This window comes from Heterodontus francisci, chromosome 33 (genome assembly GCF_036365525.1).
Source record: "Heterodontus francisci isolate sHetFra1 chromosome 33, sHetFra1.hap1, whole genome shotgun sequence".
Lineage (NCBI taxonomy): Eukaryota > Metazoa > Chordata > Chondrichthyes > Heterodontiformes > Heterodontidae > Heterodontus > Heterodontus francisci.
Genome location: NC_090403.1, coordinates 18,066,581 through 18,082,021, shown reverse-complemented (window position 1 = coordinate 18,082,021; position 15,441 = coordinate 18,066,581). Strand labels below are relative to the sequence as shown.

The 15,441-nt window shown below is 42.3% G+C and overlaps 1 protein-coding gene across 1 annotated transcript in view; it reads left to right on the top strand.

Annotated features, from left to right (window-relative positions):
* Positions 1-15,441, top strand: part of ace (angiotensin I converting enzyme (peptidyl-dipeptidase A) 1) — a 642,116-nt gene that overhangs the window by 296,798 nt on the left and 329,877 nt on the right. Inside the window, exon 15 of the mRNA XM_068013141.1 lies at positions 3,366-3,453. Coding sequence (XP_067869242.1) covers positions 3,366-3,453 — 88 coding nt within the window. The remainder of the gene's footprint in view (positions 1-3,365; positions 3,454-15,441) is intronic.

Genomic DNA, 15,441 nt, shown 5'->3' with positions numbered 1-15,441 from the left:
GCGTTTTATACAGCTCCATCATAACCTCCCTGTTCTTATATTCTATGCCTCAGCTAATAAAGGCAAGTATCCCATATGCCTTCCTAACCACCTTATCTACCTGTGCTGCTGCCTTCAGTGATCTATGGACAGGTACACCAAGGTCCCTCTGACGCTCTGTACTTCCTGGGATACTACCATCCATTTTATATTCCCTTGCCTTGTTAGTCCTCCCAAAATGCATCACCTCAAACTTCTCAGGATTAAACTCCATTTGCCACTGCTCTGCCCATCTTACCAGCCCATCTATATCGTCCTGTAATCTAAGGCTTTCCTCCTCACTATTTACGACACCACCAATTTTCGTGTCATTTGCGAACTTACTGATCATACCTCCTATATTCACGTCTGAATCATTAATGTATACTACAAACAGCAAAGGTCCCAGCACCAATCCCTGTGGTACACCACTAGTCACAGGCTTCCAATTGTAAAAACAACCCTCGACCATTACCCTCTGCCTCCTGCCACTAAGCCAATTTTGGATCCAATTTGCCAAATTGCCCTGGATCCCATGGGCTCTTACCTTCGTGACCAATCTCCCATGCGGGACCTTATCAAAAGTCTAACTGAGGTCCATGCAGACTACATCAACTGCTTTACCCTCATCTACACATCTAGTCACCTCCTCAAAAAATGCAATCAAATTTGTTAGACACGATCTCCCCCTGACAAAGCCATGCCGACTATCCCTGATTAATCCCTGTCTCTCCAAGTGGAGATTAATCCTGTCCCTCAGAATTTTTTCCAATAGTTTCCCTACCACTGATGTTAGACTCACCGGCCTGTAATTACCTGGTTTTTCCCTACTACCCTTCTTGAATAATGGCGCCACATTCCCTGTCCTCCAGTCCTCTGGCACCTCTCCGGTGGCCAGAAAGGATTTGAAAATTTGTGTCAGAGGCCCTGCTATCTCCTCCCCTGCCTCACATAACAGCCTGTGATACATCTAATCTGGGCCTGGGAATTTATCCACTTTTAAGCCTGGTCTGTGGAATCTCACTCTCCATAAGGGTCGCCAACCTCTCGATGGTGGAAGCCATGCGCTCAATTGCCTGGGACATGGTAGCAGTCATGGCATGGATGGACTCCTCCATCGTCCGCTCATGGCTGCTCATAACTCCAGCATCTCCACCAGATGTTGCCTTACTCCTCTCTGCAACTCCAGCATGTCCTGCACTGTCGACAGCAGTGGCTCGTCATCAGCCTAGGGCTGAGCATGGGCCTGCCGACCCATGGTCCTTCGACTGTCAACGGCCTTGACTGTCTCAACCTCAGCCAGCTGCTCGGGCGCATGTGTGGTGCTCTCACCAGATTGTGATCCTGATTCTACAACCGTGGAAACCCACCGAGGTGAAAGTATCAGCACTGGTGGAAGGTGTAGGAGAGTCATGGGACGGTGCTTCCTCCAATTACTGATCCTTCTCAGAGATGTAATTTTGTCCCCCTTCCACTGGGGTCTCCTGCAGATGGTGACCTGCACAAGAGAACACAAACATGTCTGGGTTGAGATTAGCAGACCTCGACACACGAACCATGCATAATGCAGGTCTCCAGAAGTAAACGGTATGTTGATGGGAGTCAATCCTCACTCTCTTGCATGGAGATTCCAGTCTCACCATCCACTATTGAGTAGCCACCCTTTGTCATTGCTTGTTCGAGTGCCTCCTCCTCAGCCTTGGAGAGAGGCCTGATGTCTGGGATCCTCCGCCAGTCCGTGATGTTTCCCACCTGTTATGCGCCCTCTTGTCCTGCAAGTGGAAAGAGGGAGATCGTTATCCTTCACAGCGAGATTAACATGACGGTTCTGCTGGTGGCAGTCTCTCATCCCCGATTGGGGTTTCCTATATAGCTCAATCTCCCTTGGGTTCTCGGGAGTTAATTGGGGGTGAGCTGTGAAAGAAGGTGGCCTGTGGCCAAGATACAGCCATGCATCAGTCAGGATGAGGTGATGTTTAAACCCCTTTGGCAGTGCCTTTGTGATGTGTCACTTCCCATGTCCCACTCCTTCCACATTGCCTCTTGCAAGCCCTGAAAGGTAAGGAGTAATCACCTTGGCAGAACGCAGGAGGTCATTGACCCTCGTGCAGCACTGTACCCATGTTCGGGGTGTGACCCCCTAGCTGCTGACCTCCTCTGTGATCCCCGTGCAGGCTTGTTTGGTCAGGCAAGAGGACCTCTTTTTGCCATCCCTGGGGAAGAGAACCTCCCGCCTTTTCCTTGCAGCCTGGAGCAGAATTGTGAGGGAGGCATCGTTAAACTGTGGGGCCACCTGGTGTCTTCCTTCAGCCATGATCGCTGCAGGCTCGGGTTTATCTCCTTGTCTGTCAGGCAGCAGAAGTCGTCCTGGGGCAGCAGAGGGCACTTACGAAGGCACACATTTAAAGCAGGCAGGAGTGAATGCAGTATTTTTTTTAGAGATACAGCACTGAAACAGGCCCTCCAGCCCACCGAGTCTGTGCCGACCATCAACCACCAATTTATACTAATCCTATATTCCTATCACATCCTCACCTGTCCCTATATTCCCCTACCACCTACCTATACTAGTGGCAATTTATAATGGCCAATTTACCTATCAACCTGCAAGTCTTTTGGCTTGTGGGAGGAAACCGGAGCACCCGGAGAAAACCCACGCAGACACAGGGAGAACTTGCAAACTCCACACAGGCAGTACCCAGAATTGAACCCGGGTCGCTGGAGCTGTGAGGCTGCGGTGCTAACCACTGTGCCACTGTGCCGCAGACCTTTAAATATGGCGCCAGCACCTTCTCCAAAGTCAGCTGACACCATATTCAGCATCTCACCTCCTGTCCCTGCCGTATGTTTGAAGGGGGCCCCGTGCCTCCAGTATGCAAAATGTCCACCAGCTGCTTGACCGCAGTAGGGCAGCTGCCCACCCACCCACGTGACATATGGGAACCGTACCCACGGCAGGCTCACTAAATGTGGACCACTGTTTGCAACCTATAGCATTCAGTGTAAATTACCAATTATACTGTAGAGTATTCTGTTGAATTAATGTTTGCACCATGCAGTATTCAGTGTGAATTACCAGTTGCATCTTACCATATTGAGTGTGAATTACTGATTCCACTGTACTTATACAATGTGTACTATTGATTGCACCACCGTACATTATTCAGTGTGAATTACCAATTGCACATAAAGTATTCGATATGAATTACTGATTGCATTTTGACAGAGAATAAGACTGAATAATGCAGAGGGAAGCACTTTTAGTTGCCACAGTTTAGCAGCTTCATGCTATTTTGTTTATTGAATCTAAATGATTGTTTGTAACAGTCATTCATTTCTCTTTCCAGTACAACAATGTCTTGTCTGAAATGGAAACAACGTATAGTGTTGCTAAAGTATGTCGGAAAAACGGGACCTGTCACCCTCTTGACCCTGGTAAGTCACAGCCTGTAATGGAACAGCTTCGCCTACTTTGCCATGTGCTAACAAAATACCATTCATACACTACAGTGTCATTGTGTAACACCATTCATACACTGCAGTGTCAGTGTGTAACACCATTCATACACTACAGTGTCAGTGTGTAACACCATTCATACACTACAGTGTCATTGTGTAATACCATTCATACACTACAGTGTCAGTGTGTAATACCATTCATACACTGCAGTGTCAGTGTGTAACACCATTCATACACTACAGTGTCAGTGTGTAACACCATTCATACACTACAGTGTCATTGTGTAATACCATTCATACACTACAGTGTCAGTGTGTAACACCATTCATACACTGCAGTGTCAGTGTGTAACACCATTCATACACTACAGTGTCAGTGTGTAATACCATTCATACACGACAGTGTCAGTGTGTAACACCATTCATACACTACAGTGTCATTGTGTAATACCATTCATACACTACAGTGTCAGTGTGTAACACCATTCATACACTGCAGTGTCATTGTGTAATACCATTCATACACGACAGTGTCAGTGTGTAACACCATTCATACACTACAGTGTCAGTGTGTAACACCATTCATACACTACAGTGTCATTGTGTAATACCATTCATACACAACAGTGTCAGTGTGTAACACCATTCATACACTGCAGTGTCATTGTGTAATACCATTCATACACGACAGTGTCATTGTGTAATACCATTCATACACTGCAGAGTCATTGTGTAATACCATTCATACACTACAGTGTCAGTGTGTAACACCATTCATACACTACAGTGTCAGTGTGTAATACCATTCATACACTACAGTGTCAGTGTGTAACACCATTCATACACTGCAGTGTCATTGTGTAATACCATTCATACACGACAGTGTCATTGTGTAATACCATTCATACACTGCAGTGTCATTGTGTAATACCATTCATACACGACAGTGTCATTGTGTAATACCATTCATACACTGCAGTGTCATTGTGTAATACCATTCATACACTGCAGTGTCATTGTGTAATACCATTCATACACGGCAGTGTCATTGTGTAATACCATTCATACACGACAGTGTCATTGTGTAATACCATTCATACACTGCAGTGTCATTGTGTAATACCATTCATACACTGCAGTGTCATTGTGTAACACCATTCATACACTGCAGTGTCAGTGTGTAATACCATTCATACACGACAGTGTCATTGTGTAACACCATTCATACACTGCAGTGTCATTGTGTAATACCATTCATACACTGCAGTGTCATTGTGTAATACCATTCATACACTGCAGTGTCATTGTGTAATACCATTCATACACTACAGTGTCAGTGTGTAACACCATTCATACACTGCAGTGTCATTGTGTAATACCATTCATACACTGCAGTGTCATTGTGTAATACCATTCATACACTGCAGTGTCATTGTGTAATACCATTCATACACGACAGTGTCATTGTGTAATACCATTCATACACGACAGTGTCATTGTGTAACACCATTCATACACTGCAGTGTCATTGTGTAACACCATTCATACACTGCAGTGTCATTGTGTAATACCATTCATACACTGCAGTGTCATTGTGTAATACCATTCATACACTGCAGTGTCATTGTGTAATACCATTCATACACTGCAGTGTCAGTGTGTAATACCATTCATACACTACAGTGTCATTGTGTAACACCATTCATACACTGCAGTGTCATTGTGTAATACCATTCATACACTGCAGTGTCAGTGTGTAATACCATTCATACACTGCAGTGTCAGTGTGTAACACCATTCATACACTACAGTGTCAGTGTGTAACACCATTCATACACTACAGTGTCATTGTGTAATACCATTCATACACTGCAGTGTCAGTGTGTAACACCATTCATACACTACAGTGTCAGTGTGTAACACCATTCATACACTACAGTGTCATTGTGTAATACCATTCATACACTACAGTGTCAGTGTGTAACACCATTCATACACTACAGTGTCAGTGTGTAACACCATTCATACACTACAGTGTCATTGTGTAATACCATTCATACACAACAGTGTCAGTGTGTAACACCATTCATACACTGCAGTGTCATTGTGTAATACCATTCATACACGACAGTGTCATTGTGTAATACCATTCATACACTGCAGAGTCATTGTGTAATACCATTCATACACTACAGTGTCAGTGTGTAATACCATTCATACACTGCAGTGTCAGTGTGTAACACCATTCATACACTACAGTGTCAGTGTGTAACACCATTCATACACTACAGTGTCATTGTGTAATACCATTCATACACTACAGTGTCAGTGTGTAACACCATTCATACACTACAGTGTCAGTGTGTAACACCATTCATACACTACAGTGTCATTGTGTAATACCATTCATACACTACAGTGTCAGTGTGTAATACCATTCATACACTGCAGTGTCAGTGTGTAACACCATTCATACACTACAGTGTCAGTGTGTAACACCATTCATACACTACAGTGTCATTGTGTAATACCATTCATACACTACAGTGTCAGTGTGTAACACCATTCATACACTGCAGTGTCAGTGTGTAACACCATTCATACACTACAGTGTCATTGTGTAACACCATTCATACACTACAGTGTCAGTGTGTAATACCATTCATACACGACAGTGTCAGTGTGTAACACCATTCATACACTACAGTGTCATTGTGTAATACCATTCATACACTACAGTGTCAGTGTGTAACACCATTCATACACTGCAGTGTCATTGTGTAATACCATTCATACACGACAGTGTCAGTGTGTAACACCATTCATACACTACAGTGTCAGTGTGTAACACCATTCATACACTACAGTGTCATTGTGTAATACCATTCATACACAACAGTGTCAGTGTGTAACACCATTCATACACTGCAGTGTCATTGTGTAATACCATTCATACACGACAGTGTCATTGTGTAATACCATTCATACACTGCAGAGTCATTGTGTAATACCATTCATACACTACAGTGTCAGTGTGTAACACCATTCATACACTACAGTGTCAGTGTGTAATACCATTCATACACTACAGTGTCAGTGTGTAACACCATTCATACACTGCAGTGTCATTGTGTAATACCATTCATACACGACAGTGTCATTGTGTAATACCATTCATACACTGCAGTGTCATTGTGTAATACCATTCATACACGACAGTGTCATTGTGTAATACCATTCATACACTGCAGTGTCATTGTGTAATACCATTCATACACTGCAGTGTCATTGTGTAATACCATTCATACACGGCAGTGTCATTGTGTAATACCATTCATACACGACAGTGTCATTGTGTAATACCATTCATACACTGCAGTGTCATTGTGTAATACCATTCATACACTGCAGTGTCATTGTGTAACACCATTCATACACTGCAGTGTCAGTGTGTAATACCATTCATACACGACAGTGTCATTGTGTAACACCATTCATACACTGCAGTGTCATTGTGTAATACCATTCATACACTGCAGTGTCATTGTGTAATACCATTCATACACTGCAGTGTCATTGTGTAATACCATTCATACACTACAGTGTCAGTGTGTAACACCATTCATACACTGCAGTGTCATTGTGTAATACCATTCATACACTGCAGTGTCATTGTGTAATACCATTCATACACTGCAGTGTCATTGTGTAATACCATTCATACACGACAGTGTCATTGTGTAATACCATTCATACACGACAGTGTCATTGTGTAACACCATTCATACACTGCAGTGTCATTGTGTAACACCATTCATACACTGCAGTGTCATTGTGTAATACCATTCATACACTGCAGTGTCATTGTGTAATACCATTCATACACTGCAGTGTCATTGTGTAATACCATTCATACACTGCAGTGTCATTGTGTAATACCATTCATACACTGCAGTGTCAGTGTGTAATACCATTCATACACTACAGTGTCATTGTGTAACACCATTCATACACTGCAGTGTCATTGTGTAATACCATTCATACACTGCAGTGTCAGTGTGTAATACCATTCATACACTACAGTGTCATTGTGTAACACCATTCATACACTGCAGTGTCAGTGTGTAATACCATTCATACACGACAGTGTCATTGTGTAATACCATTCATACACTGCAGTGTCATTGTGTAATACCATTCATACACTGCAGTGTCATTGTGTAATACCATTCATACACTGCAGTGTCATTGTGCAATACCATTCATACACTGCAGTGTCATTGTGTAATACCATTCATACACTACAGTGTCATTGTGTAACACCATTCATACACTGCAGTGTCATTGTGTAATACCATTCATACACTACAGTGTCATTGTGTAACACCATTCATACACTGCAGTGTCATTGTGTAATACCATTCATACACTGCAGTGTCATTGTGTAACACCATTCATACACTGCAGTGTCATTGTGTAATACCATTCATACACTGCAGTGTCATTGTGTAATACCATTCATACACTGCAGTGTCATTGTGTAATACCATTCATACACTACAGTGTCATTGTGTAACACCATTCATACACTGCAGTGTCATTGTGTAACACCATTCATACACTGCAGTGTCATTGTGTAATACCATTCATACACTGCAGTGTCATTGTGTAATACCATTCATACACTGCAGTGTCATTGTGTAACACCATTCATACACTACAGTGTCATTGTGTAATACCATTCATACACGACAGTGTCATTGTGTAACACCATTCATACACTGCAGTGTCATTGTGTAATACCATTCATACACTGCAGTGTCATTGTGTAATACCATTCATACACGACAGTGTCATTGTGTAATACCATTCATACACAACAGTGTCATTGTGTAATACCATTCATACACTGCAGTGTCATTGTGTAATACCATTCATACACTGCAGTGTCATTGTGTAATACCATTCATACACGACAGTGTCATTGTGTAACACCATTCATACACTGCAGTGTCATTGTGTAATACCATTCATACACTGCAGTGTCATTGTGTAATACCATTCATACACTGCAGTGTCATTGTGTAATACCATTCATACACTACAGTGTCATTGTGTAATACCATTCATACACGACAGTGTCATTGTGTAACACCATTCATACACTGCAGTGTCATTGTGTAATACCATTCATACACTGCAGTGTCATTGTGTAATACCATTCATACACTGCAGTGTCATTGTGTAATACCATTCATACACTGCAGTGTCATTGTGTAACACCATTCATACACTGCAGTGTCATTGTGTAATACCATTCATACACTGCAGTGTCATTGTGTAACACCATTCATACACTGCAGTGTCATTGTGTAATACCATTCATACACTGCAGTGTCATTGTGTAATACCATTCATACACTGCAGTGTCATTGTGTAATACCATTCATACACTGCAGTGTCATTGTGTAATACCATTCATACACGACAGTGTCATTGTGTAATACCATTCATACACTGCAGTGTCATTGTGTAATACCATTCATACACGACAGTGTCATTGTGTAACACCATTCATACACTGCAGTGTCATTGTGTAATACCATTCATACACGACAGTGTCATTGTGTAACACCATTCATACACTGCAGTGTCATTGTGTAATACCATTCATACACTGCAGTGTCATTGTGTAATACCATTCATACACGACAGTGTCATTGTGTAACACCATTCATACACTGCAGTGTCATTGTGTAATACCATTCATACACTGCAGTGTCATTGTGTAATACCATTCATACACGACAGTGTCATTGTGTAACACCATTCATACACTGCAGTGTCATTGTGTAATACCATTCATACACTGCAGTGTCATTGTGTAATACCATTCATACACGACAGTGTCATTGTGTAACACCATTCATACACTGCAGTGTCATTGTGTAATACCATTCATACACTGCAGTGTCATTGTGTAACACCATTCATACACTGCAGTGTCATTGTGTAATACCATTCATACACTGCAGTGTCATTGTGTAATACCATTCATACACTGCAGTGTCATTGTGTAATACCATTCATACACTACAGTGTCAGTGTGTAACACCATTCATACACGACAGTGTCATTGTGTAACACCATTCATACACTACAGTGTCAGTGTGTAACACCATTCATACACGACAGTGTCATTGTGTAATACCATTCATACACGACAGTGTCATTGTGTAACACCATTCATACACTGCAGTGTCATTGTGTAATACCATTCATACACGACAGTGTCATTGTGTAACACCATTCATACACTGCAGTGTCATTGTGTAATACCATTCATACACTGCAGTGTCATTGTGTAATACCATTCATACACGACAGTGTCAGTGTGTAACACCATTCATACACTACAGTGTCAGTGTGTAACACCATTCATACACTGCAGTGTCATTGTGTAATACCATTCATACACTGCAGTGTCATTGTGTAATACCATTCATACACGACAGTGTCATTGTGTAATACCATTCATACACGACAGTGTCAGTGTGTAACACCATTCATACACGACAGTGTCAGTGTGTAACACCATTCATACACTGCAGTGTAATTGTGTAATACCATTCATACACTGCAGTGTCATTGTGTAATACCATTCATACACGACAGTGTCAGTGTGTAACACCATTCATACACTTCAGTGTCATTGTGTAATACCATTCATACACGACAGTGTCAGTGTGTAACACCATTCATACACTACAGTGTCATTGTGTAATACCATTCATACACTACAGTGTCAGTGTGTAACACCATTCATACACTGCAGTGTCAGTGTGTAACACCATTCATACACTACAGTGTCAGTGTGTAACACCATTCATACACGACAGTGTCATTGTGTAATACCATTCATACACTGCAGTGTCATTGTGTAATACCATTCATACACGACAGTGTCATTGTGTAATACCATTCATACACTGCAGTGTCATTGTGTAATACCATTCATACACGACAGTGTCATTGTGTAACACCATTCATACACTGCAGTGTCATTGTGTAATACCATTCATACACTGCAGTGTCATTGTGTAATACCATTCATACACTGCAGTGTCATTGTGTAATACCATTCATACACTGCAGTGTCATTGTGTAATACCATTCATACACGACAGTGTCAGTGTGTAACACCATTCATACACTACAGTGTCAGTGTGTAACACCATTCATACACTGCAGTGTCATTGTGTAATACCATTCATACACGACAGTGTCAGTGTGTAACACCATTCATACACTACAGTGTCATTGTGTAATACCATTCATACACTACAGTGTCAGTGTGTAACACCATTCATACACTACAGTGTCAGTGTGTAACACCATTCATACACTGCAGTGTCATTGTGTAATACCATTCATACACGACAGTGTCAGTGTGTAACACCATTCATACACTACAGTGTCATTGTGTAATACCATTCATACACGACAGTGTCAGTGTGTAACACCATTCATACACTACAGTGTCATTGTGTAATACCATTCATACACTACAGTGTCAGTGTGTAACACCATTCATACACTACAGTGTCAGTGTGTAACACCATTCATACACTGCAGTGTCAGTGTGTAACACCATTCATACACTACAGTGTCAGTGTGTAACACCATTCATACACTGCAGTGTCAGTGTGTAATACCATTCATACACTACAGTGTCAGTCTGTAACACCATTCATACACTGCAGTGTCAGTGTGTAACACCATTCATACACTACAGTGTCAGTGTGTAACACCATTCATACACTGCAGTGTCAGTGTGTAACACCATTCATACACTACAGTGTCAGTGTGTAACACCATTCATACACTGCAGTGTCAGTGTGTAACACCATTCATACACTGCAGTGTCATTGTGTAACATCATTCATACACTACAGTGTCAGTGTGTAACACCATTCATACACTGCAGTGTCATTGTGTAACACCATTCATACACTACAGTGTCATTGTGTAACACCATTCATACACTACAGTGTCATTGTGTAACACCATTCATACACTGCAGTGTCAGTGTGTAACACCATTCATACACTGCAGTGTCAGTGTGTAACACCATTCATACACTGCAGTGTCAGTGTGTAACACCATTCATACACGACAGTGTCATTGTGTAATACCATTCATACACTACAGTGTCATTGTGTAACACCATTCATACACTGCAGTGTCAGTGTGTAACACCATTCATACACTGCAGTGTCAGTGTGTAACACCATTCATACACTGCAGTGTCATTGTGTAACATCATTCATACACTACAGTGTCAGTGTGTAACACCATTCATACACTGCAGTGTCATTGTGTAACATCATTCATACACTACAGTGTCAGTGTGTAACACCATTCATACACTGCAGTGTCATTGTGTAACACCATTCATACACTACAGTGTCATTGTGTAACACCATTCATACACTACAGTGTCATTGTGTAACACCATTCATACACTGCAGTGTCAGTGTGTAACACCATTCATACACGACAGTGTCATTGTGTAACACCATTCATACACTACAGTGTCATTGTGTAACACCATTTATACACTGCAGTGTCATTGTGTAACACCATTCATACACTACAGTGTCATTGTGTAACACCATTCATACACTACAGTGTCAGTGTGTAACACCATTCATACACTGCAGTGTCATTGTGTAACACCATTCATACACTACAGTGTCATTGTGTAACACCATTTATACACGGCAGTGTCATTGTGTAACACCATTCATACACGACAGTGTCATTGTGTAACACCATTCATACACTACAGTGTCATTGTGTAACACCATTCATACACTACAGTGTCAGTGTGTAACACCATTCATACACTGCAGTGTCAGTGTGTAACATCATTCATACACTACAGTGTCATTGTGTAATACCATTCATACACTACAGTGTCATTGTGTAACACCATTCATACACTACAGTGTCATTGTGTAATACCATTCATACACTACAGTGTCAGTGTGTAACACCATTCATACACTGCAGTGTCAGTGTGTAACACCATTCATACACTACAGTGTCAGTGTGTAACACCATTCATACACTACAGTGTCAGTGTGTAATACCATTCATACACTACAGTGTCAGTGTGTAACACCATTCATACACTACAGTGTCATTGTGTAATACCATTCATACACTACAGTGTCAGTGTGTAACACCATTCATACACTACAGTGTCATTGTGTAATACCATTCATACACTACAGTGTCAGTGTGTAACACCATTCATACACTGCAGTGTCAGTGTGTAACACCATTCATACACTACAGTGTCAGTGTGTAACACCATTCATACACTACAGTGTCAGTGTGTAATACCATTCATACACTACAGTGTCAGTGTGTAACACCATTCATACACTACAGTGTCATTGTGTAACACCATTCATACACTACAGTGTCAGTGTGTAACACCATTCATACACTGCAGTGTCATTGTGTAACACCATTCATACACTACAGTGTCATTGTGTAACACCATTTATACACGGCAGTGTCATTGTGTAACACCATTCATACACGACAGTGTCATTGTGTAACACCATTCATACACTACAGTGTCATTGTGTAACACCATTTATACACGGCAGTGTCATTGTGTAACACCATTTATACACGGCAGTGTCATTGTGTAACACCATTCATTCACTACAGTAAAGGCCTGCTCAGGTCTGCAAAAAAAAACCCGAGCTGAGCCCGATAGAATCACGCCCGACCCGACCCGAGTACTTCCATTTTTTCCCGTGCCCGACCATCAGTTAACTTACCTTCCGTTTTTCACTTTGTTGCTGATCTGCACAAGCTTAAAATAACTGTAACAAAACCACCTTTCTAGTCCAAAAATTAAATTAACAATGGAGCCACTTATCTGTGATCGAGCCTGTCCGCCCTGAGCCCAAATGCCGGACCCGGAAGTGCAGCTCGACCCGACCCGAACCCGACACATGTCGTCGGGTCCCGTCGGGTTCGTGTAGGGTAGCAGGCCTTTACACTACAGCATGATTGTGCAAGACCAATCAAACACTACAGAGTGAGTGTGTAACACCATTCATTCACTGGAGTGTGAGTGTGTAACACCATTCAGTCACTACAGAATTAGTGTGCAACACCATTCATTCACTACAGTGAGTAACACCATTCATACACTCGTGTGAGTAACACTATTCTTTCACTACTGAATGAATGTGCAACACCATTCATTCAATACAATAGTGTGTCACACATTTCATTCAATACAGAGTGAGTGTGCAACACCATTGATACATTACAGAATGAGTGTGTATCACCAGTCATACACTATAGAGTGAGTGTGCAACATCATTCATACACTACAGTGTGAGTGTGCAACATCATTAATTCAGTACAGAGTGAGTGTGTAACACCATTCATACACTACAATGTGATTGTATAACACCATTCATGCACTACAGATTGAGTGTGTAACACGTTTCATTCAGTACAGAGTGAGTGTGCAACACCATTCATACACTACAGCATAAAGCGTAACACCATTCATATACTCCTGAGTGAGTGTGTAATGTCATTCATTCAGTACAGAGTGTGTAAAACCATTCATATACTACAGTGTGAGTGTACAACCCCATTTATACACTACAGATTAAGTGTGCTGTGCTTCGGCAAACTGAGGATGGATTTGCTTAATGAAAAGCCAGCAATATTGAAGCACAGATCAAGCTGCCTCAAGTTAGACATCACGGGAGAGCATAGACTGTAGGAGTGCACACACTTGGGGAGCAACAGAGGGGGAAAGCACATAGGGAGCACACACAAGGGAAGCACACATGGAGAACACTTACACTCACTGTTGCTCAGTTTGAGTTCTGTCAGGGCCACTCACTCCAGACCTCATTACTGCCTTGGTCCAAACATGGACAAAAGAGCTGAATTCCAGAGGTAAGGTGAGAGCAACTGCCCTTGAGACCAAGGCAGCATTTGACCAAGTATGGCATCAAGGAGCCCCAGCAAAACTGGAGTCAATGGGAATAGTGTGAAACCTCTCCACTGGTTGGAGTCATACCTAGCGCAAAGGAAAATAGTTGTGGTTGTTGGAGGTCAATTATCTCAGCTCCAGGTCATCACTGCAGGAGTTCCTCAGGGTAGTGTCCTAGGCACAACCATCTTCAGCTGCTTCATTAATGACCTTCCTTCAATCATAAGGTCAGAAATGGGGATGTTCGCTGATGATTGCACAATGTTCAGCACCATTTGTGACTCCTCAGGTATTGAAGTAGTCCATGCCACCTGCAACAAGACCTGGACAAGATCCAGGCTTGGGCTGATAAGTGGCAAGTAACATTCATGCCACAAAAGTGCCAGGCAATGACCATCTCCAACAAGAGAGAATCTAACCATCTCCCCTTGACGTTAGATGGCATTACCATCGCTGAATTGCCCATCATCAACATCCTGGGAGTTACTATTGGCCAGAACCTTAATTGACAAGCCACAAAAGTACTGTGATTACAAGAGCAGGTCAGAGGCTGGGAATTCTGTGGCGAGTAACTCACCTCCTGACTCCCCAAAGCCTGTCCACCATCTACAAGGCACAAGTCAGGAGTGTGATGGAATACTCTCCACTTGCCTGGATGGGTGCAGCTCCAACAACACTCAAGAAGCTCAACACCATCCAGGACAAAGCAGCCCACTAGATTGGCACCCCAGCTACAAACATTCACTCCCTCCACCACCGACGTACAGTGGCAGCAGTGTGTACCATCTCCAAGATGCACTGCAGCAATGCACCAAGGCTCCTTCGACAGCACCTTCCAAACCCGTGCCCTCCACCACCTAGAAGGACCAGGGCAGCAGACACATGGAAACACCACCACCTCCAAGTTCCCCTCCAAGCCA